At 34.3% G+C, this 26,053-nt stretch overlaps 1 protein-coding gene across 6 annotated transcripts in view; it reads right to left on the reverse strand.

The window, feature by feature from the left end:
- Positions 1 to 26,053, reverse strand: part of LOC150096516 (polyamine-transporting ATPase 13A3-like) — a 751,182-nt gene that overhangs the window by 432,160 nt on the left and 292,969 nt on the right. For all 6 annotated transcript variants that reach the window (XM_090407885.1, XM_090407886.1, XM_090407887.1 and 3 more), the window contains one exon: positions 11,672 to 11,738. In XM_090407885.1, coding sequence (XP_090264011.1) covers positions 11,672 to 11,738 — 67 coding nt within the window. The remainder of the gene's footprint in view (positions 1 to 11,671; positions 11,739 to 26,053) is intronic.

The following is a 26,053-nucleotide window of genomic DNA, read 5'->3' on the forward strand; positions in this document are numbered from 1 at the left end:
CAGTTGAACAGTTCCGGAACTGTTTCCAGCAGTGGAAAAAACATTGGGACAAGTATATTGACTCACATGGAGAGTACTTTGAAGGAGACAAGAATATGGTATTATAAACATTAATAAAATTGAAAAAAAAAAATAAAAATAAAAATAAAATTCTGATTATTTTTGGGTATTCCCTTGTATGTTGTATTTCTTGAGAAGTCTTAAGATTAGTTCAAAAATGTCCGAAATATATGGAATTGGGACTCCATTCTATTTCAGGGTTGCCGAAGGCAGGCCTGCAAGAATCAAAATCACACTGTATATTCTGTAGTAGTAGTGAGAAGCCCCTCAGTTGCATAATATGTTGGTTGTTGAGAAGTTCCTACCTGCTTGGGATCTTATGGGTTAGAGCATACAATATGAGTACAACATAGTCGAGTTTTTATGATTCAATTTTTTTGGGGAAGGAGTGTTGGGTAGAGTGTTGCTGTTGTATATAGTGGTCTATGAAGACTGATAGACAGAAGTAGTTAGGTTCAACTGAAGAAGAGTAGGAGAGTGAGACATCTAGGAAGGCCAGTTTATTGTCCATTTATATTTATATGGTGAAATTTATCCTTGGGTACAGATTATTTTTTTGTGAGAAAGGATGGTAAGATGTCTTCTTTATAGACCCAGATGGTGAAGACATATCTATATAGAATACCCAAGAGGAAGGTTGAAGCCAGACAGAGATACAAAAGAATCTCTTCTAAGTGTTCTAGATAAAAATTTGCAAGCACTAGTGAAAGAGAGAGGGCTTCCCATTGAAATATCCTCTATCTGTCCATAAAATATGTTTTGGCAAAATCAAATAATTTGACAATATTATGCAGGAAAGTTTGTGAAAGTAACTGAAGGGAATTGTCCAGTGGGAGTTGGTAAATAAAGATTCAATGTCAAAGCTGGGCATTAAGTCAAAAGGCTGAGGGGATAAATTCTTCATCTTAGTAGGAAGTATGAAGAGTTTATAATAAAGATGCAGGCATTTCAGGTTTGCGAGTTTAATAGTCGGGATAATAACTGTTTTATGTGATAAGCCTGACAATCGATGTAATCTATTATTGAGTGAACGGGCACACCTTCCTTATGGATCTTAGGTGGACCATAAAAGCAGGAGGGGTGGGGGAGAGAGATTGCCCAACATTGTTTTTTTTATTATTATTTTTTTTTTAAACTTTCAGTCAGATTGCCTCTTATCTTTCATTTCTAATGATATAAGTTTATGTATTTTTGAAGTTCTTTTACTGTGCTAAATACTAATTTTGTATTATGATGGATAACTGCACATTTCTGCTATATCTGATTTGATTAATCCAATTAATATGAACTAGAAATTTTGCTTGAAAACTAGCCCTAAAATGCCATGTCCACATATATAATGCGATCTGTTAATCTTGTTCCATAACATTATAAATAATACAATACGAATTAACGAAAGAAATATTTATTTTACAACAAAATGTCAAAATCCTTTAAATTCTTCATCTTTTGAGTCAAACATTTCATTTATAAATTCATCTGTAGGGATTGCATCATCAGTGTAGCAGTTGTCGTCATCGTCTTCATGCTCTCCATTTTGTTGTGCATCATCCTCGCTTTCGTATATGACGTGATCTTCAGATCCATTCATTGAATTACTTATTCCACATTTAAGAATTGAGCGTTGAATCATTTCAGATGGTATCAAATCCCATGCTTCTTTAACCCAGCTGGTGACTAGGGTGATCTCAGGCTTCTGAAAATTCCCACCCTTTGTAATCTTCACCAAACCAGATGACATCCATTCTCTCTATTTTTCACGTAAGTAAATGGCTTATTCAAGCTGACATCAAGCGGCTGCAAAACGGAAGTTAGACCACCCGGTATGACTGCTAGGTCTGTATGTAGCTCACATGCTTTCTCTTTGCTTGCTTCTGTTAAACGCGCCTGGAACATATCCCAGACTAGCATGCTTTGTTGACATAATAAGCCACCTGGATGCAGGTCTGCCGCTCCTTGGGAATTTTCCCAAGACCTAGGGAATTTAGCCGCTACCTAGGGATCTACGGATTTTTAATAGAAAAACCCCCAAAATCTTGGGAAATTTGAACAAAAGTTTGAATTTTAATATTTTTGTCATATTTTACTATTATATTCATGAATTTTTTTTTTTTTTTTTGATAAATCTGATAAATATACCGTTTTTGCTCTGTTCTGGTTTTCCCTTTCTTATCACACAGGTTTTACATCGTTACATACATATAGTGCAACCTCTTGCACTGTTATCATAGAGATCCTTGTGCTTGTACAGTGTTTGACAAATTGTTTAAATTATCAATATTTTTACTTATTTTCATATTTATGGTACTTCCAATCCAACCATATGGAGCCATCAAAGAAAAAACAGAAGTGGTATTCTCAAGCATTTAAAGAAGATTGGTTAAAATATCCTGAATTAAAAGATTGGCTGCAGCAAGACGTGAACAGCAAAGATACCAGTTACTGTAAGTGTTGTAATATTACATTTAAAAACACAAACAAATCTGCACTAATAAAGCATAGATTCAGCCAAACATAAAAGTAATTATCAGTCTGCTAAGTCGACAGCTGTTATTACTCAATTTCTTAATAAGAAAGTGTCAACAGAGGATAAACAATTAGCTAGGAGTGAGTTAATAATTGCTAGCTTATTTTCTGAGCATAACGTCCCATTTTCTCATGATGATCATTTTGTAACAATGTGTAAATGCGCATTTCCAGATAGCCAAATTGCTGGAAAGTTGGCAATGAAGAAAACTAAAGTTTCTTACGTTATTCAGGATGGAATATCATTCCATGAAAAGTCTCAACTTACCGAAACATGCAAGAATCAAAAATTTTCAATTATAATATATGAGAGTACAGATATCTCCATCACTCAAATCTTGGCTGTTGTTGTACGGTATTTTGAAACAGATAAAAAAAGATGTAGCTGATGCATTACTAGACATAGTATGTGTAGAGAACGGTAGTGCTAGAAGTCTTTACAGTGCTGTCAAAACTCTTCTGCTGGATCATGGCATTCCCCTTAGCAATATCATTGGGTTTTGTAGTGATAACTGTTCCTCCATGATGGGCGTTAACAGTGGATTTCAGAAACCGTTGAAAGATGACGTCCCATCTGTTTTTTGTGATGGGTTGCGTTTGTCATTCATTTGTTCTATGCGCTAGTCATGCAGTCAGTGTTTTACCCTCATACTTAGAAGCTTTTCTAAAGGATTTAACCTCCTACTTCTCCCGCAGTGCTAAGTGGTGAAGAGATTTTGTACTCATTCAAAAAGCTGCTGATATAGCTACACATAAAATTCCCAAATTTGCTCAAACCAGGTGGTTGTCGAGGGAAAAAGTGGTATCAACTATTTTAGAACAGTATGATGCATTAGTTCTATACTTTCAAAATGAATCATCAAGGACAGATAAAACTGACACTGCCAAAAAAAATTTATGATATGCTTACTGACCTTGGAACCAGACCAATGCTTTTTTTCCTTCAGTATTTTCTTGAAAAAGTAAATACACTTAATATAGATTTTCAATCAGAGCATTTCAGGTTACATCAACTATTCCTACATGTATCAACAGAATATCGCAATTTACTTAGTTGCTTCATTAAAGATGAGATTTTAAGAACAGCTAAATTATCAGAAATTGATCCAAGAAACCAAAACAACTATAAAAATGTCAATGATATTTAGTTCGGCGGTAGAGCAATGGCGCACTTAATTAGAAACCCTTTCGAAGATAACTATATTTTGTTGAGATTTAAAAATGATTGTTTAAAGGTTCTTGTGGAACTTAGTTCGCAAATAAAGAAAAGATTTGCCTTCGAAGAAGATGGCGTTGTTGTAAAATTACGAATCTTGGACCCAAAAGTTGCTAGTGACCCTAGCTAGTCACCATCTATCATTATTCCTCTTGTTGCTCAATTCCCCTCACTTGTTGATATTAGGTTAAATCAAATAGATGATGAGTGGAGAGGTTATCATCTTGTAGCATCAGACCTACCAATTCCTAAAGATATTGGCATTCACTGACTGACATAAAAGATGGCATGAATAATATGAAATATGGTTTACTGTCATATTTTATGACAAATCTTACTATTCTGCCGCATTCATCTGCATGCGTGGAGCGAATTTTATCACAAGTGAATTGTATAAAAACAAAATTAGCTAATTCATTAAAAACAGAAACTGTGAGAGACAGAATCCTAGCAAAGCAGTGGTTAGCGAGACAAAATGCAATGTGTACTTCTTGGGAGCCACTGAAAACAATAATCAAGGAGTTGGAAAGTCACACAGTTCATAATAGATATAAAAATCGACTTAATACCGCAAAGCAGCAAAGGGAATGTGATCAATTTCCAGAAGATATTGGCGAAGAAGAAGAGGGAGGAAATGTCAATTAAAGTAAGTTAAGCATGTATTCTTCGTATAACATAAACTTATAATTTTTTTTTAAATGAAAGTATACTTTGTTACAGGGAAAGAGAAAGAGAGAATTAATAAAAAAAAAATTAAAAAAAAGAGGAGAAATTGTGAAATTTAAAGAGGTAAAAGTTAAAATGAATTAAGTCTAATTATTAAATTATACAATTATAATATAAACTTATACATTTTTTTTTTAAATGAAGGTATACTTTGTTACAGGAAAAGAGAAAGAGGGAATTAATAAAAAAAGATGATTTTTAAGTCATTTTTCTGGTCAGTTAGTAGGTAACTATTTAAATGTCAATTTTTTTATTTTATATTATGTTTTTAATTTATGTGTAATGTTTTAATTAAACCATGCAGAATTATAAATTAATAAAGGCATATTTAAGTGCATAGTTTGAGTTTTTTGCATATTTAAGAGCATATTTCAGATGTTTTAAATGTTTTTAGTGTATACTTGGACGCATATTTTGCACTTTTTTACGACCTAAAATTCCCCAGGTATTACTACCATGCAAGTACCTGATGTGTCCTTGAATTTCCCATTCTTGAGTTGTAGAGCTCAAAAACGAATTGCATTTCTTGTTACTATAATGCCATCTTGTCGTTGCATCAAGAGTCCTGAGCTAAAAAAATTGTGTGGAGTAACTGTGATGAAATATAAGTGATCATGATTGAGAGAGCAACCTTCCACATATTGCAGAAGTTGATAATCGGTGAAGTTCCCCATTGCTCTGAAGAAAACCACTGTGTAAGAAGAAGCATCATCATCAATTTTCTGATATGTACAAGAAAGGAAAAGCAGAAGCTTGAAAGTCGAATCCAACCTCCAATAAAAAGATGTAAAAACTTCTATTATCTAGAGTAATTTCCAAGCTATGCAATATATATATATATATATATATATATATATATAGAATAGGAAAGCACAAAAAAAGCAAACTTAAGATAGGAAAAGTTTTGGCATAGGTTTAGTGAACAACAACATGGCCATAAGTTTTTTGGGTCCAGGATGCTTTAAGAATTTTTTTCACCTCTTGATTGCGATAAAAAAGATTTATGAGGAAAAAGTACCTGTAAGAAATGTTATAGGATAAGCTTTTTGAACACAAAAGTGACCCCGCCACCACCACCACCCAATGATACTAGGAAATCTACCTGTTTCAATAATAAAATACCATGAATTTGCATAATCAAAAGAAATAGAAAAACAGAGGAAAATTAATGTAAAAAAATTTATTATTTTAAATAAGTCAGGAAATTATTGACCTTATTTAGTTATCTTACTTTAACTACTCAGGTGGCACTTGTTAGAACTGTCTGTTATTGTTTAATTGCTGTTCTGTGATCTTGTAACAATGCTATTATACTTATGCAGAAATTCTACATTAATCAAGTTTTTTTAGGTGAGTTTTCCTCCATTTTATATCTCTTTTGAAATCTACTTTATCAATGCTGGAGGAGAATCATCAGAATAAAAGAGAAGAGGAAACAAGAAATGCAAAATTTGTGACTATTTATTTTCAACATATGAAAAATGAGGTTTAAAAGTTGGTTTTTCAGCCATTCATGATGCTACTTTATATTTAACTGATGCACTCATAGGACAACAACTAAAGATTGGATGAAGGACAAGAATTCAGGGTCGAATCACAGATGAAGTAATCATGCTCATAAGACTAATTTCTATATTTCTATATTCAAAGTTTCACATCTGTTACCATGATTCATATCAAAGTTTTGGAACAAAAACTATGTAGAAATAGGAATGAAAATAAATAATTTATTGACTAAAATTAACCATATAAGGCTGATGTTTTGCTAGCATTATCAGACACACTTTAACTTTATGCAGCCAGTAAAGACAAGAAATGAAATTACTTCATGAACAAGGACAGTCGTGCATGGAAGGCAACAGTGGCACTCTTCATGGTAATTGCTGATGGGCAGATAGGACAGCGTGCGAAAATATATACATCAGTTCCTGGAAGCAGCACAAGTTTGGTAAAACTTCTAAATGGTCTGATGAAATTTACTGATGAAATAGTCTTTGTCTAAGCAGTTATGCTAGTCTGCTTTTTAGTTTTAAGTAGTACCCAAATTTATGTTCTTTTATGACAGTCTTAAATCATGATATTTTAGCTGGAACAAGTTCTTTAAACAAATTGAAGGTGCAGCAATGGGATCTCCCATCACCCAATTGGTAACTATACATAGAATCGTTTGAAAAAATTGTGGCACTCAATTCTGTCTCTCCCTCTCAATCCCAATGTATGGTTCAGGTATATAGCCAATGTCTTTGCCATTTAATAAAATTGTCCACAAACTTTTTTTATTTTTCTACACTTTGTCAACAATATCCATCCCCAAATTAAGTTTGATGTGGAGGAGGAAAAAGAAGCTCTAGGATACATTAGTTATAAGCTAAGCAGATGGGTACTCCCCTCCCCTCCTCCAAAACAGACTACATATGCACCGTATCTATACCCTACATTAAAGGTATAAAAGTGAATGATAAATGCATGTAAACACAAGAAAGATATTTAATTAACCAAATATTTCGGTCTGGAAATAGCAGACCATCTTCAGTGGTATTACAAGAACAGTTTTAAAAAATACAAGCTAGAATACTAACAATAGACCGTTAAAAATAGAACACACCACGTGATGTTATATCACTAAGTATTAAGTATAAAACGGAACATTTTGAAGTAGAGACATGATTGGAAAAAAAAAATTAATAAGTAATTGTGATTAGTCTTTCCCAGATTTTTGATATAGATATACAGTCATTACGATTCAGGTTGGGACAATGGAATAAGGCCTCCACGCTTTCCTTGAACAAACATTCGAACCTATAACAGGATCTATGTAAGAGGCGAGTCCTGGACCAAAAGATGCTGTGGTCAGTTTCAATCCTGTGTTGAGCCAATCCAGACTTTTCAGGTTTGTTGTGAAGAATGGAAGATTGATGTTCTTGGATTCTTTTATCAAGAGAACGTCCAGTCTGTCCAAAATAGGAAAGATCACAGTTGCAAGGAATTTGATAAACTCCAGGAAAAGATAAAGTTGAGCGTTTGTCTTTAGGAGAAGGAAAATGAGAAGACAATTTGTTAATAGGTGAATACGTAGTTGTTAAATCATATTTCTTTAAAATTCTTGCGATAGGTTCTGAAATACCGGAGATATAAGGAATAAGCATTCGACGTATTGAAACTTTGTTGTTTTGTGGAGGATTATAAGAATTGAGAAGATGTGGAGTACTTTTTTTTAGAAAAGCCATTGAGTTTCATGTGTTGTTGGATAGTAGAAAGTTCTTTCTGTAGATAATCAAAAGTAGAACAATTAGTTTGGGCTCTTTCTGATGAGGCATTTTATAATTCCTGTTTTTTGACAAGGATGATGGGCTGATTCTTTAAGAATATAACAACCTGTGAACATTGGTTTCCTGTATACTGTAGTTGTAAGAATATCTGAAGGTGACCAGATGAGGAGAACGTCTAAAAAAGATAACTGGTTGTTTTCTTCTATTTCCATAGTAAATTCTTCTATTTCCATAGTAAACTTTATACGATGATGCAAGGAATTAATACTGTTTAAAAAAGAAGGTAAAGAGTTTTTGCTGTGAGGCCAAATAGTAAAGATGTCATCTATATATCTTACCCAAAAGGATGGTTGAGGGAAAATAGATGAGAAGAGAAATTTTTCTAAATGTTCCAAATAAAAGTTGGCTAAAGCAGGAGAAAGAGGACTTCCCATGGTCGTTCCTTCTACTTGGCTGTAAAATTTATTTTGACATACAAAATATCCAGAATGTATTACGAAATGAAATAGTTTTATAATGTCTTCTGGAAAGATGTCAGCAAGTAATTTTAAAGTTTCCTTGAGAGGTACATTGGTATATAAAGATTCTATATCAAAGCTAACCATAAGATCTGTAGGTGTTGTAATGAGACATTTTTTAATTTTTCTAAGAAATCTGAGGAGTTTTTTAAAAAAGAATTAGAGTTGCCAAAGTAAGATTTCAATAATTTAGCTAAATATTTGGCTAGATGGTAAGTAGGAGAATCAATACAATCTACTATTGGACGAAGAGGATAGTCAATCTTATGGATTTTTGGAAGGCCATAAAATCTAGGAGGTCTTGCAAAATGAGTTTTAAGTCTTTCAATCGTGTCTTTATCTATACTGATGACTTCATCTAAGAGAGAATTTAATTTCTTTAGTTGTCTGTTGGTTGGATTATAATCAATTTCTTGATATGGGAGCGATCTCGAAGCAAAAGAGAAAGTTTTCTTCTGTAATTTGCTGAGTCCATAATGACTGTTGCTTTTCCCTTGTCAGCTTTGGTGATAATGAAGTGATTATTTTTTCTCAAAGACTGTAAAGCTTTCATTTCAGAAGGAGATATGTTGGAAGGAGGATGTTTGGCCTTAAGTAGAGAAGAAGTGACTTCTAGGCAAAGAGCATTAGCTTCATCACTAGTTAGATGATTGAGATTCCTTTCAATGTTAACTAGGAAATCTAGATATGGTATCTTATTTGGAACAATAGAAAAATCATGTCCTTTTGACAGGATGAGGGTTTCGCTTTCAGTCAAAGGACGTCCAGATATATTGACAATCCAATTATCTGGAATTATGAAGGGTTTGGATTGTCTAGACGAAAGAGCTTCATATTTACGGTTAAGATGTTGACCTAGTTTATTATAAGAACGTTGAGTAGAACGTTTAGCCACATTTAGAACTATGTGAGAAAGATGTGGATCCAAATTTGTGGAAATATAGGTGCGCAGATCAGAAATGTGATGACTGTGAATACCAAGGTCACGTTTAGCAGCTTTAAGTTGATTACGGATTAGAGATAAACTAGTGTTCCGGTAAATATTATGAGCTCCAGGAGATTTTATTGTTCTACTTTTGATTATCTACAGAAAGAACTTTCTACTATCCAACAACACATGAAACTCAATGGCTTTTCTAAAAAAAGTACCCAACATCTTCTCAATTCTTATAATCCTCCACAAAACAACAAAGTTTCAATATGTCGGGTGCCTATTCCTTATATCTCCGGTATTTCAGAGCCTATCGCAAGAATTTTAAAGAAATATGATTTAACAACTACGTATTCACCTATTAACAAATTGTCTTCTCATTTTCCTTCTCCTAAAGACAAATGCTCAACTTTATCTCTTCCTAGAGTTTATCAAATTCCTTGCAACTGTGATCTTTCCTATTTTGGACAGACTGGACATTCTCTTGAAAAAAGAATCCAAGAACATCAATCCTCCATTCTTCACAACAAACCTGAAAAGTCTGGATTGGCTCAACATGGGATTAAAACTGACCACAGCATCTTTTGGTCCAGGACTCGCCTCTTACATAGATCCCGTTATAGGTTCGAATGTTTGTTCAAGGAAAGCGTGGAGGCCTTACTCCATCGTCCCAACCCTGAATCGTAATGACTGTATATCTATATCAAAAATTTGGGAAAGTCTAATCAAGATTATTCATTAATTTTTTTTTTTTCCAATCATGTCTCTACTTCAAAATGTTCCATTTTATACTTAATACTTAGTGATATAACATCACGTGGCATGTTCTATTTTTAACGATCTATTGTTAGTATTCTAGTTTGTATTTTTTAAAACTGTTCTTGTAATACCACTGAAGATGGTCTGCTATTTCCAGACCGAAATATTTGGTTAATTAAATATCTTTCTTGTGTTTACGTGCATTTATCATTCAGTCTTATGTCACAAGTATCCTTAAAACAGCAAGGTATAAAAGATAAACTAGGCTGCCTCCTAAAACAAAGAATCAGAACTATATACAAGCCACTAAACAAAATTTCCATCTTCCTGAGACAAATCAAAGATCACCAGAATCCTCTCACCTTCTCTGGTATCTACAGCATCCTCTGCCAGTGTGGAACCCAGTATTTCAAACAGACAGGACAAAATACCTTGGTCAGAAAAAAAAATAAAAAATACATTCAGTAGTACAGACAACCAAAAAGCAGACTAGCACAACATGCCTTAAATGAAGACCATTTTATCAGATGGAAGAAACCCAGACTACTTCACAAATCTTTAAATAACATTGTTCCTGGAAGTGGCACTACATAATCCAGTTAACTGCAACTGAAATGTGTGATCCTGTATAGATTTTGGCACACCTGCCCTATCTACCCATCAGCATTTATAACAGAAATTACCACGAAGAATGACACCGTTGCTTTCCATGTATGTTCATAAGGTTATTTCATTTCCTATCTTTCTTATCTGACCATGTATTGTTAAGGTGCTTTTGATAATGTTAGCATGAACTAGCAAAACACTGGCTTCAGTCAGTAAATTATTTATTTGCATTCCTGTTTCTAGGTAGTTTTTTGTTACAGAATTTTTGAAATGAATCACTAATGCCTACAATGCATTCTGAACATGTATTAGTAACAGAAAATTGAAAGCAAAAGTCCAAAGAGGAAAAACAATGGCACAAGTTTCAAATGACACAAAGCTAGGAATGATTCAAATACATTTCTCAAGTGAAATATGATTCTGAGACACATATGCTGAATAAGAGGAAGTGTCTGGATTATCTATACTTGTCTCCTCCTCTTAAGATGTTTAGACCTGATAATATAATTATTCCTTTTACTTTACATTTCCACAGTCTTCAAACACAGCATACTTTGCATTCGGAAAACATGCCTTCATCAACCATTTATGATGTTCCTTCCAATCACCAAATCTCTATTAGTATATAATGTTCTCTCTCATGTTCGTACATTATTCTCTCGTCTTTCTTGTTATTTCAAAATGATTCTCTAAACATTTTTTTACACTATCCCTCATTTCATCTGGTGGTAAATCCCTTAGATTTGAACTAGCACTTCTTTCAATCCATTATTCTCTGATCATCACTTTCCTATTCACTCTTTTCTATTCAGTAACTTCTTTCACCTCACTTTTGTCCACTTTTGTTCTTGTTTTCATTCTAATTACTCTACCATACAACATTTAATCCACTGATAAAGCCTGAAGCTCTAAAAAACAAAATGCCATGGATCTTAATAAATATTGCAAAAAACAAATCATCACATCTAGCTCCTGTGTATTGTGGTAATAACTTTGCTCATATATTCTCAGTCTCATTAAGCTAAATTAAAATTATAGCAAACAAAAAAATTTTACTCACCATTTCTGCCTCTCCATACAGTAACAATATCAGTGGCATGAACCGTGTCTCTCAGGGCTGTTTGGTTCTATCAAAATATCACTTTGTTAATATATATTTATTATTTAACTAATATATATATATATATTGTTGGATTCTGAATATATAGAGATTGGAGTAATTATTATTTGCTTCAGAATCCAACGTGATCTTCCATCACAAAGGCTAGACTTGTAAATATTATTTAAGATAAACAACTTGTTTTACAATTTAATATTCATATAACTATCTTTAATTTTGTCTAATATTTAATTATTTATTCAAAGATATATGTATTAATAATGAAAAGACTGTATTAAATATTATTAAGCTATTTTAATTATTACTGTGTTAATATTATAAGAACTTGTATTTGATAATTTAAGTGCGCATTAATTGAAATGTTAATATTCTCTATTTATTCCTATTTGTAGAAGTTTAACGTTGTGCAATAGCTCAATTTTATTATGTTTTGTTTTGTTGTCATGGGGACATATGTAAGTAAGCAAGCACGAGTTTGGAACAGAACGTGAGGAGAAGGTTTATTGAAAAGAGTTTTAGATCACGAGAATAATTTAGGCGGGAAGAACGGATAAAAAAAGGAAGAACACTGAAATTATTAGGAGAGAGAGAAAGGAGAGGATTGGCATTAGGTTGGAATCGGAGCATTCGGGAATCACAGTGCAATAATAGCGAGTCGGCAAGTCACTCAAGCAGCTAATAAAGTCTACTAGTCGAGAGGCGGTTAGCTAATAAGTTGTAGAATAACAATTATAGCTACAGAAGACAGCTGAGTGACTACTAAATAGACTAGCAATACTTGAGTTGAGATTTAATTTCAGGGCCAACCTTTCAAGGACACACAGAATCTTGAAATAAAGCACGGAGTTACTAGAGAATAGTAGAGGCTGTAAAGTTGAAGTTTACCATTAGCTGTGTTTAGAATTGTAGTGTCTAAAGAATTAATTGAATGCTGGAAGAGTGAACAACTGTGCATATAAAACCTCAAGTTAAGGAATTATTGTGTGTTGCCTTATTTCATGAGTGATCAGTAGTACTTTATGCAACAACGTTTCTTTATGTGTATTGTGACCGATGATTAATTCAGTTATTGCTTAGAAGAATTATTTTAATGAGTGCCGTATACTGTTTAAGTGTTTACAGTTATAAAAAGTGTTTACGTATAATGGATTGAAAGTGATAGTGGTGGGAGAATGTGTAGAAAGTGTATGCAAACTGAGGAGTCGAAGTATGTGTCAGGTTGTGAGACAGTTATGGTTGAAGAAAGCCAGAATGAGAGTGAAAATAGTGGCTCAATAGGGAATTGCGGTGTACAAGATGGCAATGTGAGCGGTGATCTAAGAAAGAGTGAGAGCAATTATACAGAAAGAGGAAATGGTTTGAATGATAAAAAAAATGAGGAATTATTTGTAGGAAGTGAGATCGCTAGGCTGCGTGCAGTGATACAAGATGCGCAGCGGCAATTAGAGCACCTGCAAAACTCTTTCCAGAGTGATTCGGCTAACGTAAATAAACAGCGTGGGCGAGTTTCCGAAATGAAGCAGAGAGTTTGTATGGTGACTCGTTATTAAGAGGAGTAATAGATGGGAGTGTAACTAAATCGTACTTACCGGGTGCGAAATTTAAGGATGTAAGTGAGAGTATTAGAGTGCAAAAACAGAGTGTGAAAGAAATAACAATTGTGGCTGGTACGAATGAATTGAAAGGTGATAAATTTTTTATGAGAGAGGACTTGAAAGTATTGTTAAAGGTAGCGAGAGAAAAGAGTGACGGAGTTAGAATGGTGAGTCTGTTGCCGCGGTATGACAGAGAGGACTTTAGAAGGAGGGCCATAATCGCAAATGATATTATGCGCAGGTTATGCGGACGGTGTGGTGTGGAATTTGTGGACGTGTGGAATGAGTTTGATGGGCGAAAGGACTTATACAAGATGGATGGCCTGCATTTGTATGGACTTGGTGTGCGGAGACTGGAAAAAGTGTTGCTGAATGAAGTGAAAATGGATGTGCAGAACCAGGGAAACTAGAACTACCAAGGAGGGGGGGGGGAGTGGATATCAGGACATCAGTGACACAGTTGAGTGTAAAAATGTATATAATGTACCTGAGCCAGCAATAAGGACAAAAAAATGGGAATGGGATATTTAGAATAACGCATCAAGATAGGGGTGGGACAAAGGGAACACTGCAATTCATGTATACTAATGCCAGGAGTATTAGGAACAAGAAGGAAGAATTTTTGGCCTTGATTGGATCTTCCTGGCCACAGGTTATTGGCATTAGTGAAACATGGCTGACGGAAGATGATATAGTTAGTGGGATAGAATGTGTAGGTTATAGTATGTTTAGGAGGGACAGAGAGAATAAAATTGGGGGAGGGGTGTTATTGATGATAGCTGATGAACTGCAGCCAAGGAGAATTGAAGTATTGCAGGAAAGTGAAAGGAGCTCATTTGAGGCTATTTGGTGTGAGATTGATACTGGCAGAATAAAATATACAGTTGGGTGCTGCTATAGACCAGGTGATGGAATAGATGGTGGAGATGGTATGCATAAACAAATTGATGAAATGAGTGGAAGGAGGGTAATTATTATGGGGGATTTCAACTATGGTAACATTGATTGGAAGGAGGATAGGACATATGTGAGGAAGGAAATGGATTTTATTCAATTATTAAGGGATAACTATCTGAAACAGCATGTAATTGAAAATACTGGGGGTGTGAGAGTGCTTGACCTGGTAATAGTATCTGAGAATTTGACTGTAATGAATATGACCATGCTGCCACCTATTGGTGAGAGTGATCATAAGGTCTTGACCTGGGAGGTGGCTAAAGGTGTGAAATTTGTGATTAAGACAGGGTATATGTGGAATTACCGTGCTGGCAAGTATGACAAGCTTAGGAGATTGCTTGGATCAGTGCCATGGCATGTACAACTGCAAGGGCTGGACGTCGATAGAGCATGGGAAGTGATCAAAGAGCATTTACAGGAGGTTATGGCTGATTGTATACCTAAGGTCCGAATAGTGAAACAAGGAGGGGTTAAATGGATGAATAACACCATTAAGCTTGAGCTGCAAAAAAAGAAACAACTATGGAAGGAATTTAAAGAAAGGGGTGACCTGCAGGCACAGGAAAGGTATAAAGTACAGGCCAGAAGGGTAACGAGTGTGGTAAAAATAGCAAAAGCCGATTATGAAAGGAAACTAGCTATGCAAGCAAAAGAGAATCCCAAACAGTTCTTTCAATATGCTGCAAGCAAGAAAAAAACTGTACATGGCAAAATGATTTTAAGGAATGACGATGGTAAGGAGTTCACTGAACCAGTCGATATAGTGGAGTTACTGAGCGCGCACTTTGCAAAAGTATATCATCCAGGTGGTGACGTTGAAAAAATGAAGGAACCATTAGTTTATATGGGAATTGTGATGAATGAAGTGGAGGTGAATAGTCTATTACAGAACCTTAATGTGAATACATCTGTGGGATTGGATGGTATACCGGCACGGGTCTTGCATGAAGCGGCTAATGAATTATCAGTGCCCTTGACCATGTTGTTTAATCTGAGTCTCAGGTCTGGCTTAGTCCGAAGGCGTGGAAAGAGGGGAAAATAGTTTCACTGCATAAAGGAGGATCCAAGACTATGGTTGCAAATTACCGACCGATCAGCATATCAGGAGTCATTGTCAAGGTCTTGGAGAAAGTAGTCAAGGGAAAAATACAGGAATGGATTGATGAAAATGAGATACTGTACAGAGGACAGCATGGCTTTGTGAAGGGTAGATCATGCCTCAGTAACTTGCTCAAGTTTTATAACAAGGTGACGGCAGAACTGGATAAGGGAAATGGTTTTACAGTGATACTGCTGGACCTGGCAAAGGCGTTTGACAGGATACCACATGGAATTCTAATCCGTAAACTACAACATATGGGAATGGATATAGGGTTGGTGAGATGGATAGCTGGGTGGTTGATGGAGAGATATCAAAGAGTAGTTTATTCAGGAGTAGAGTCCAAAAAACGGCCTGTGACTAGTGGTGTGCCACAGGGTTCTGTTCTTGGACCACTGCTGTTTAATCTGTTCATTAACGATATAGGGAAGGGTCTAAGTGGGACAGTTCATTTGTTAGCTGATGATGCAAAGTTGGGTAGGGCGATAGTGAATGCAGAAGATGTCAAAGTCTTGCAAGATGACTTAGATAGATTGGAGTTCTGGACTAAGGAGAATGGATGTCAATTTAATGTGACAAAATGTAAGGTTATGCATTTCGGAGTGAAAAGATTAGCAGCAGTATACCACAGTGGTGGAACTGTACTCCAAGAGATTGATGAGGCCAGGGACTTGGGAGTGTTGGTGGATAGGGAGATGAAGTTTAGGGGGCACATTGCGAAAGTAGCTAAATCAGCTCATCAACTCACTTGGTTGTTGAAAAATACCTTGACGAGCAGAGAAAAACAAGTTATTGTACCTCTGTACCGAGCCCTGATAAGACCTCATCTCGACTACTGTACCCAGATTTGGTCACCTCAGTTCCTTCTTGATGGGGAGGAGGTTGAGAGGATCCAGAGGCGAGTGACTAAGATGATAGCAGGTCTATGGAATGAACCATATGAGAACAGGTTGAAGATTTGTGGGTTGCAGAAACTAGTTGATAGGCGGAAAAGGGGAGATATGATTGAGACATTCAAATTGCTAAAAGGATTCTATAGGATTAATTAAGATGATATTTTTGAGATCAGCACTGGTGGTGGGAGAACTAGGGGACACCCATGGAAGCTGGGCAAGAGCGTGGTTAGCAGGGGTGTTAGAGCTGGGTTCTTTACTTTTAGAGTGGTAAATGAGTGGAATAAGCTGCCAGAGTCTGTTGTGGGTGCTATGACAGTGAGCGAGTTCAAGGCAAGGTATGATAGATACTGTGAGAATGTTGAACAGCTGTGTGAACATGATGTTTAGGGCCTCCCTCGATGAGTCTAAGGACTCCTGGAGTAGCCCGTGGTAATAATAATAATAATAATAAGTAGATGAAGAAAAAAGATTCTCAGTAAGATTATTCCAACCGTTAATATTCCTATACAGAGAAGTGCGAGAGTTTCATCCTAGAATTTCCTTATACTAACAGTAACTATTGAGGAAGTTAGCTAAAGTGTAAATTTAAAAGTGTTTGTTTGTGAAGAGGTATTACTGCAATTTTTGTTGTATTTGGAACTTAAGGAACTGTGAGAAGACTGTATTATAGAAATAACAGATTTACCATTGTCTGAGTTTGTATGATTGTACTTTTCAGAGAAGCTAAAATGTTTGTGATACCTTAATTACTGAATTGAAGTTAAGTGTAAAATTTGTGATTTTAAAATTAAATGTTTGATTTTGTTAATCAAAAGTTGTATTTTGCCTGAATCTTTTTTACTGCACCATTCATAAAATATTCGAACCAAAGCAGGTAAATTAAGTAAGATAAATATTCTCGGCCAGTATATATTAATAACAACATATAAAGGGGAAATAGTTGACAGTTGGTTTTTCTTCAGTTCTTGAACTAATTCAAGCATAAAGTGGCGCAGTCTTTAAATATAAATTTTCTTTATATTTGAATTAGAAATCAACTTATAACTTATCAATTAGTTAAAAACATCGTGATAGTAATCATGTCGGATCCAAAGTATAGATTAAGACAAAGTAGGAACCAACAATATATATATATATATATATATATATATATATATATATATATTTAAATAATTGTGTTAATCATACTAATCTTAGTTCAAACTATTACTAAATTATAATTTTATAAAATACTGCTTTTATTATGAAACTGAAGTAATTTCTATGGATAAAACAAGTTCAATTATCTGAAAGGAAGTATTACTGCTTAAGAAAACAATGCCCAAGTTACTGTAAGTATTATACAAGGTGGCAGTGAATTTCTACAATAATAAATAAAACACATTTCATTTCAAATTACATCTATATGCAACTAAATTGTATATAGAAAGGTTGTCAGACATATACACACCTTTTTGTTTGAATCATAAATCATGCATTACATTTCAAGTCTCTACAATGAAGACGAGAATATTTCAAATAATACGTTAACAGCACACTGCATGTGAAAACTCATCATTCTCTTGTGTATTAGTGTCTGGAGGGTGAATAATGTTTGTTTCATCTGCTTACTTGTACAATCATCAGATAGCATCATGTAAGTAGATACTGTACAGCTGCATCATGTGTTACAAGATGGTAGAACTGGAAATATGGATGTTAAGCATGTTTCATACTAACTGAAATTTACTATCGGTTCATATACCCATTATATTCCTCTACCAAACAACTGAAAGCACCCACTCCACTGCTAAATAAATTATGTGATCAGTGTTTTTAAATCTTAAGGTTTGTATTTCATATTGAGTTTCTTATCACTGGATGACATCATGCAAAAGGTACTATGTACTATAATACATACAGAAAAGCATTAGCATCATTGACAATTCATAATAATGCTTTACAGTATAAACACCACCAAGAGAGGGAAAAAAAAATACATCTATTACACTTATTGAAATAATATTTAACTTGTTTTCTACTCAGCATCATCAGAGCATTACAACTGTGATAGGCACACAGTACTAAATTAAATATTATTATTATTATTATTTCATGACATCTACAAGGAGTCCAAAGACTCATTGAGGGAGGCACCTACACTACAACTCTCCTTCTCCACCACTTTCATCCGTTTCTTTCCATCATCTACACCAATGCCATCTACTGCCCACCACCACCAATAGTATTTTTTGTCAGTAAATTACCTGTGTCCTGAAATAATTGAGGGAAACAATTCAAATTGTAAACCAACAACAGAATTTGTATCCTTACATGGTGCCCTGTATGAGTCAGATAACCATAAAGTTAATTTAGAGAAGTCATGCTATCAGGTCTTAAAATGATAGTCTCGCAGATCTTTGGTAAATTAATGCATCCATACTTATTAGGGTTAGGAGAGTGCTTCATAGCTGATAATGATTATAAAAATACTTAGACCTATAATGACTTCCATGTAATATAGATGTTTTCCTCCATTTGATACTATGAGAAAGAGTATCCAGAGCATGGTCTGCCAATCCCAACTTGTCATACAGACAATTGCCAATATAATTTATGTGGTCTTTGAGGTAAATGTTAACTGATCTACCAATCTGTCCAAAGTAGGCTAAACTTCAAGCACAAGGAACTTTATACACCCCAGGATGTTCAAGATGATGTAGATGATCTTTAGGAGAATATGAAGGTAGCTAGCAGAATGAACGATTTGAAAGAGGCATGGAGATGGCATGGCATATATGCCATGCCACTTAAAACTTCCAACTTAACAGTTCGGGCTATGGCAATACAATCATTGTTCAGTTTACAACAAAGAAACATGGATGTTGTTATAATCACCACATACCAGTGGCGATTATACCTTAGGTGTAGTGAAACAATCCATCTTGGTTTCCTTTCTTTCCCCTCCGTGACGATAACCATGCATCTGCGGCATCGACATAGCAATATTATGGTCCAGAATGTGAAAGGAAGGTCTTGCATAACTCCTATAACTTTTAATTATATACTCACATTTTATGAGATTACTTATATGCCACATAAGCACTAAGATCACAAAGTTATTACTGGTATTTAACAGAATATTACACAGCTGGTTATTGCATAAACTGACAAACAGATAAGGAATAATATCCAGCCGAAGATATTAAAGAACAGAGGTGAAAACAATGAAGCTGACCAGTAAGTTATTACAGATTTCTCTTGCTGGGCAACTGCGAGAGACATTATTAATCTGTTAGTTGTGCAGATTAATAATATTACAAGATTAATAATATTGTTAATGCAAACAATGTTGAATTGAAGATATTATGGGCTGTGTATTATGTTGGCAGGACTGTGTCCCAAGAGACGGAGAAGATATGGGATAGTGGAGAGGAATATACAGTGACATCTAAATTTTCCAACTTTCAATTAAATGGCCAATGAATGTGTTAGTCTGTTAATTCACTTCTAGAACAGCCCCAAGTAGCTGTACCTTCAGACAACTCTTCAATTATTCACCCCGCAAACTGATTTACCACTACAGTGGGGGTAACTAAGGACTTAATGTATTACAAAATTTCTAAACACAATGAAAAAAAAAAAAAAAGGACTGCTTGAAGAAGACCCCCAATAAGCAAAGATAGTATAGTTAGATGGTTAGAAAATTACTATTTTTATTCTTTATAATGACTGAATACAAATGTACCACAACTACTGTGTACAGATAAGAAAGTTCAAAATAGGTTTGCATTTTCCGATCATGACTGAAGCAACTAAGGCCATGAGGCTAGTATATTTATGTCTGTTAATTGTATATATTTTTCTGGCTGGTCTGACTGTTCACAGGATGAAAAATAAAAATCAAAGAATCTGGGAGGGAAATCTGTCACCTCCTTACAAAATGAGTTATGGAGGCTCTCCTGAGTTTTAGAGAGAGATTTGAAAGTAATGGATAAGATGCAAAAGCAGTTATCTCTCACTATAGCAACCTCATAGGGATCATAGAAATATCTGTTATAGTGGATTATTTGCTATAGTGAATTTTATTTAGAAGCTGTGTGCATATGGGAACTTTGATTAGAACTTTTCTGTAATTTGTTATAGTTATTAAGTTTGTAATAATGTTTACTTTATTGAAAGTTGACTGTAATTAAGGTAGTATTAACATAAATCTGATACTAAGGATTCAGGGACTGAAAGCTGCAAACATAAGCAAAAACAGGAGTTAAGTAACGACCAGATGATTTCACAAAGAAAAAAATCAAGTATTAATGAATACCAAGAGATGTTTCAATTTTTTGCATTTGCTCATGAAAGTGAGTGAGAGAGCAATTAACTACAAGAGGAAGTGTTAAATGCAGTGATTTGGATTGGAGATTTTTACATTCAGGATTGGACCCAGACCAATATACAAAGTGCTGCATCTTCATAGAGGGACTTAAATAATTAATATAACTATTTTTTAATGACTCGCATGCATTAAGTGATGTGGTCCATAATAAAGCTATATTCAATGCAACTTAAAAAAAAAAAAAAAAAAGTAGAACCTATACACTGTAAAATGCTGCACACCTACAATACAATACTTTGTATAGATTAGAGAATGAAATGAATTAAGATCAAATATTTAACTTAGATTATTATAAATCCAATCTTTAAAGGTACCTGTAGCATGACTATAAACAATACATTACATTATGATAACCACAGTAATTAATTTTAATGAAATGCAGATATTTAGTACTGAAAATAACAGTACATCATCAGTGCATAAAAACAAGCAAATCAAAGAAACGGGAATAGAAGGTACATACAGCAGTTGGTGGTTTACCAATTTAAAACATTGCTGCATGCTAGAAATTAATATTAATAAATAATATTAGTAAAAACTATTTTTAATGGTTACATAAAAGAAGAATCTCCCAAACTTTGGGGGGGAGAGACAACTATTCTGATTCAGATATGGCTGATTGTTTAGATTATTATAAGTTATAATAACTACAGAATAATGAAGTAAAACACATTAAAAGAACAGATGCACAGGATTAGAAAGGATAATATAGTTATCCTGTAATTATCATTTATTCAATACTACCAGTTATTTACTTCTCTCAATTACTTTCCCACATTACTTATATTTTTTCAGCCTTCCGCTTTTCTTTTCTATTGTAATGATAGTTAGCTTTGTATTTTCAAAATGTCCCAGAAGCTGCCTATCTTTTCTTGCTGCAATACCACTGACCTTTTACCAAGTTCAAATTCCAACCAGAGTTGTGCAGATTTCACTTTATTTCTACTTTTAATTTGGCAAACTTGCAGTAGTTAGACTTTTAAGGGCTCGAAAATATCTGCTGACTTCTATCTAACCCTCCAAAGGAGGGAAACAGAAGGGATAATTCTGGAAAAAACACTTACTTCAAGTTCCTGCTGCAAGCATATCATGACCTAGCTTTCTTTTTCAATTTTGACATTACTAATTTTTCCTAAACAACTGCTTCACTACAAATTCCAACAGTTTTCTTCACTTCAGAATACTGTTCCCACATTTGGAATAACACCCAAAACAGTTCTCTAAAACTACCATCTATTTAAAAGAGTTCAAGTGATTATTCTTTCATACTAACACATTTCCCTGTCCATTGTACAGATGATCTGTTTCTGCTATATACCTCTTTTTTTCTGGGTACTTCAATTGGTACTGTCAAAATTATTCAATTTCTCCATTTTCCTCTAGACTTAATGCACAAAAGCATGTGCATTAAACAGTCAATATCTATATTCAGTCAACATCACATCTGAAATGTTTCCCCCGCTCATTTTTGTTACTCCTGTTCTTTGAAATATCTATTCTCATCCAATTTTTCTGAAGTAGGTATTCAAAAAAAAAAAAAAAATGTATTACCCTGCAGGACACTATCATCTCTAACAGGAAGTCTCGTCTCATCTCATCTTTCTTATACCCTCTTTTACCTTGCGGTGTCGAGGGTCCACTGATCATCGGACCTCACTCCGTTTACAGGATAAGGTGGTCAGCCTTATGCCCCGGTGTATCCTATGGCCTGTAGTGCTGAGTTCTCAAGGCCAGTTTGCCTGCTTTGCGGGATGAAAAACCCCAGAATAAACTGGGGAAAAAACCCTGCTGTCCATGCCCAAGACTGGCTAACTTGGCTATGGCTGAGGAAGATCCTTCAGCTCCTCACGTCACCGACGGGAATCGAACCTAGGACACTCCTTCCCCAGGCATATGGTTGCGAAACGCATAGCCACTAGGCTAACCGCGCAGACTTCTAACAGGAAGTCTAAAGTAGAATTACAAAATGTTTGGTCTCCAAAATAGGGTTTACAGAATATGTAGTTCCTGGCACTTACAGCAGTCATGGTGTAGTCTGCTGTAAGTTCTAACCTATCTGCAAGTGAGGTTACTATTTAAAAAAAAATATTAAAAAAAAAAATGCTGTATATGCTTGCAAATGACCGTAAAACATCATTTCAGGAATAAAGAATTATACCAAGTTAATAGTCAACATTTCAATTCCTATATCAATGTCATCAATAAGAGCAGGAGCACATTTAAATAACACCAGTAACAGATATAGTAAACAACTAGGTAAGTTCAGCTTAACTGTTACATTGCTTAATAAATTAATTTTGACTGAAATGAAATGTGAAGTGACATAAAAAATAAAACAAAATTCTTTACATTAAATAAGCTAAAGTAGTAGAAAACTCTTGGACTAGAGATGGCTTGCTAGTTGATATTCAGTCCTATATTTAGCTGAAGACTGATTAAGAGGCATGATTGGAAACACCCTAAAATCTTAAGTTACAGTTTTTTAGATGAATCTTGAATAATACATAGTTTTATTTAGTCTGCTGTCTAGCAAGAAATTATATTCTTGTTTTTTCCTTTATCCAAGTGTAAGCAAACAAAGTTTCCATGTTAAGTATCTTCATGACTAGGCTACCTGTATATAGAAGCTGATGAGTTCATATCAACTGTCTTAGTATCCAACAATGCAAAGCACACTTCCTTTCTGGAGTATATACTGCTATGCACTGTGGGAAGGGTCGATACCCAGACCAGTTTTGACCTTTACTGTGGTCACGTCAGTGGAGCTATTCAACCTTGATATCTGTTCTAGACCTAGAACAGATATCAAGGTTGAATTAATATAGGTCTTATTTCTAACATATGAGTAGTAAAAAGGTATATCGACTTATTAAAATACTCTGGATCAAAGATAGTTTTATAAAGTTTTTCTCACTTGGTTACAAAATAAATTAAACTTGATAAGAAATAATCAAAACAAGAATATAATTTCTTGGCAAGTTTAATGTAATTTGTAACCAAATGAGAAAATTTTCGACACCTATCTGTGTTCCTAATACAATCTGCATTAATTCAACCTTAGTATCTCTTCTAAGTCTGGCTCCCACTGATGAGACTCAATAAAGATCAAAACCAGTCTAGATAGTAACACTTCCTACGATACACAGCAATATACACTTCTGAAAGAAAGGTACCTCGCATTATACTAAGGCAACTGATGTGAAGTTATCAGCTTTTATATACATGTAGTCTAGTCACATGAAGACACAAACCTTTTTTGCTTACACTTAGAAAGAATTAAACAAGAATATAAAGTTTAATTTTATTCTGTCCATCAATACATCTTGTTTGCATTCAAGTTATTTTTAATCTCTATCTGAACAGATTTTATCAAAACTTGAAATTTACACTCTTAAGAAAATCCAAGCCATTTCAATTTCTGTATCAGTCAGACTATTTGCTGGAGTGAAAATTATATGTAACTACAACTTCATTCTGGCTAGAAGGAATCTAACAATTTTTGCATTGAGGATCTATAAAATTTGTCAAGTCATTTCAATTTTGACTTAATACATTTGTAGTAGCAAAGCAATTATATTTTACAGTACACATCACAAACTAGTCAAAGTAAAAATTGCCTAATTCTGATGTGCTCATCATTTTAGCATCTACTCGATAAAACCCTTTTAGCAATTTATTTTTCTTTCACATCCCCCTCTTTTCCACATATGTTGCAAACCTAGGTAGAAACCTGATATAATGGAAACCATAAAAAAGACAAAGCACCTTAAAAAGAAGAGTTTTTAGCTCCAGTTAGCAGGCTATAAAGATTTAAAATCATTAAGCATTGATTAATAATGGTAACAATTTTGACTTTAAGATGATAATATATATTCTTATGCAAAAAGTATGTCAGAAAAATTTGGAAGTCCTCCCAAAATATCAAATCAGGATCATGGAAGAGCTTAAAGGTCCCTCACCCCATTCCCATTTTCCTAAGCAAAGTCCAGAGTATATTAGCTGAGCTGTACTTGTAACATCCTCTATATTCAAAAACTGGCCATTAACCAGACATTGAAAAGATTTAAAATCAGTGGCACATTACATTACTACACTTAGAGTAAGGCATGTCTTTCAGATGATGCTCTGAAGACCTATCATAGGATTTACTGAAATGATATTCCTGTATCCCAGAAGAACTGGGTTAAAAAAGAAAATTTAAGCACATGTCAGACCCCACCTTTACCCAGATCTCCATGATTTCGTACATTATCTTTTCGCTCAATCTCCCTGTCAAACCTCAAGCCATTTCTGTCTCTCTTTTTCACCTCCCCTCCTCAATAGACAAACTTCTGACCACTTCCTCTAAGTTGCCAAGTCAAAATAAATAACCATCTCCATGGTACTAAATTTTTCTATGATATAATAAACATTCAGGTATTTTACAAGACTGACTGACAGTTTCTGAAATCCATTAATAATGACTAATCTTTTCAACCAGCCCTCTTCCACTTTATACTAATAACTGGAGTCTAGGTTTCTAATTACAGAAGATACATATATATATATAAAAACCAGCACTCTAGGGTCTTTTGGGTTTACCCAAAATACAAGGTAGTAAAATAATGAAATCAGATCTCCAGCTCCAAAGGACCTTAATCTTCAACTGAGATCAAATGCTATCTTTTTCCAATGTTCCATCCAAAAGGTTATACACCTAAAACATTAGTGGAGTGTGTGAGGGTTAGATAATCTAGAAACCATACTCCAGGAACCAAACATTAAAATTTTCCCAGTCCCAATAAGCAAGATGGTCACACATAATGAAAATTATCTGCCACCTAAACACATTTCACAAGCAAGCATCTATGCTTATGAAATGTTGAATTTGAGCACACTTCATGCTAGGGTTGGAGAGCAGATGTGCTAACCATTGTGACAACTATATTGGCAATATGATTTCAAATCTAACACCTTATTTTGCTTGTTGAATGCAAGAAATTTTTATTTTATTTTAAAATAATACATTTTATTGCTCACAACTTAAATTTGTTTAAATTATCTTAGCTTTTTAGTCCTGAGGACAACTTTAATATAGAACGGAAATGATGAGTATTAGTTTAGCTGAATTAAAAGTCATTATGCTTAGGATTGTTTTTTGTATCCAATAAATCTCTATGCAACCATGAGTCAATAAAGCATATAATTTCATATGATTTATTATATGACTGGTTTCCAATTCTTATGTGACTGGAAAAAATAAACCTAATCTTAAAAATAGAAGAATGAGAGGAAAGAAATTTCTAGAACTATTTTTAATCTATCAGCTATATATATATTAAAAAAAAAAAAAAAAATTGATCCCCCCCATACACTCATTCTTACAACTTCTGTTGTGAATTGAACCTTAATTTACCAGAGATT

Source organism: Typopeltis vanoorti, chromosome 18 (assembly GCF_054136105.1).
Source record: "Typopeltis vanoorti isolate ZY-2024b chromosome 18, IOZ_Tvanoo_1.0, whole genome shotgun sequence".
NCBI lineage: Eukaryota > Metazoa > Arthropoda > Arachnida > Uropygi > Thelyphonidae > Typopeltis > Typopeltis vanoorti.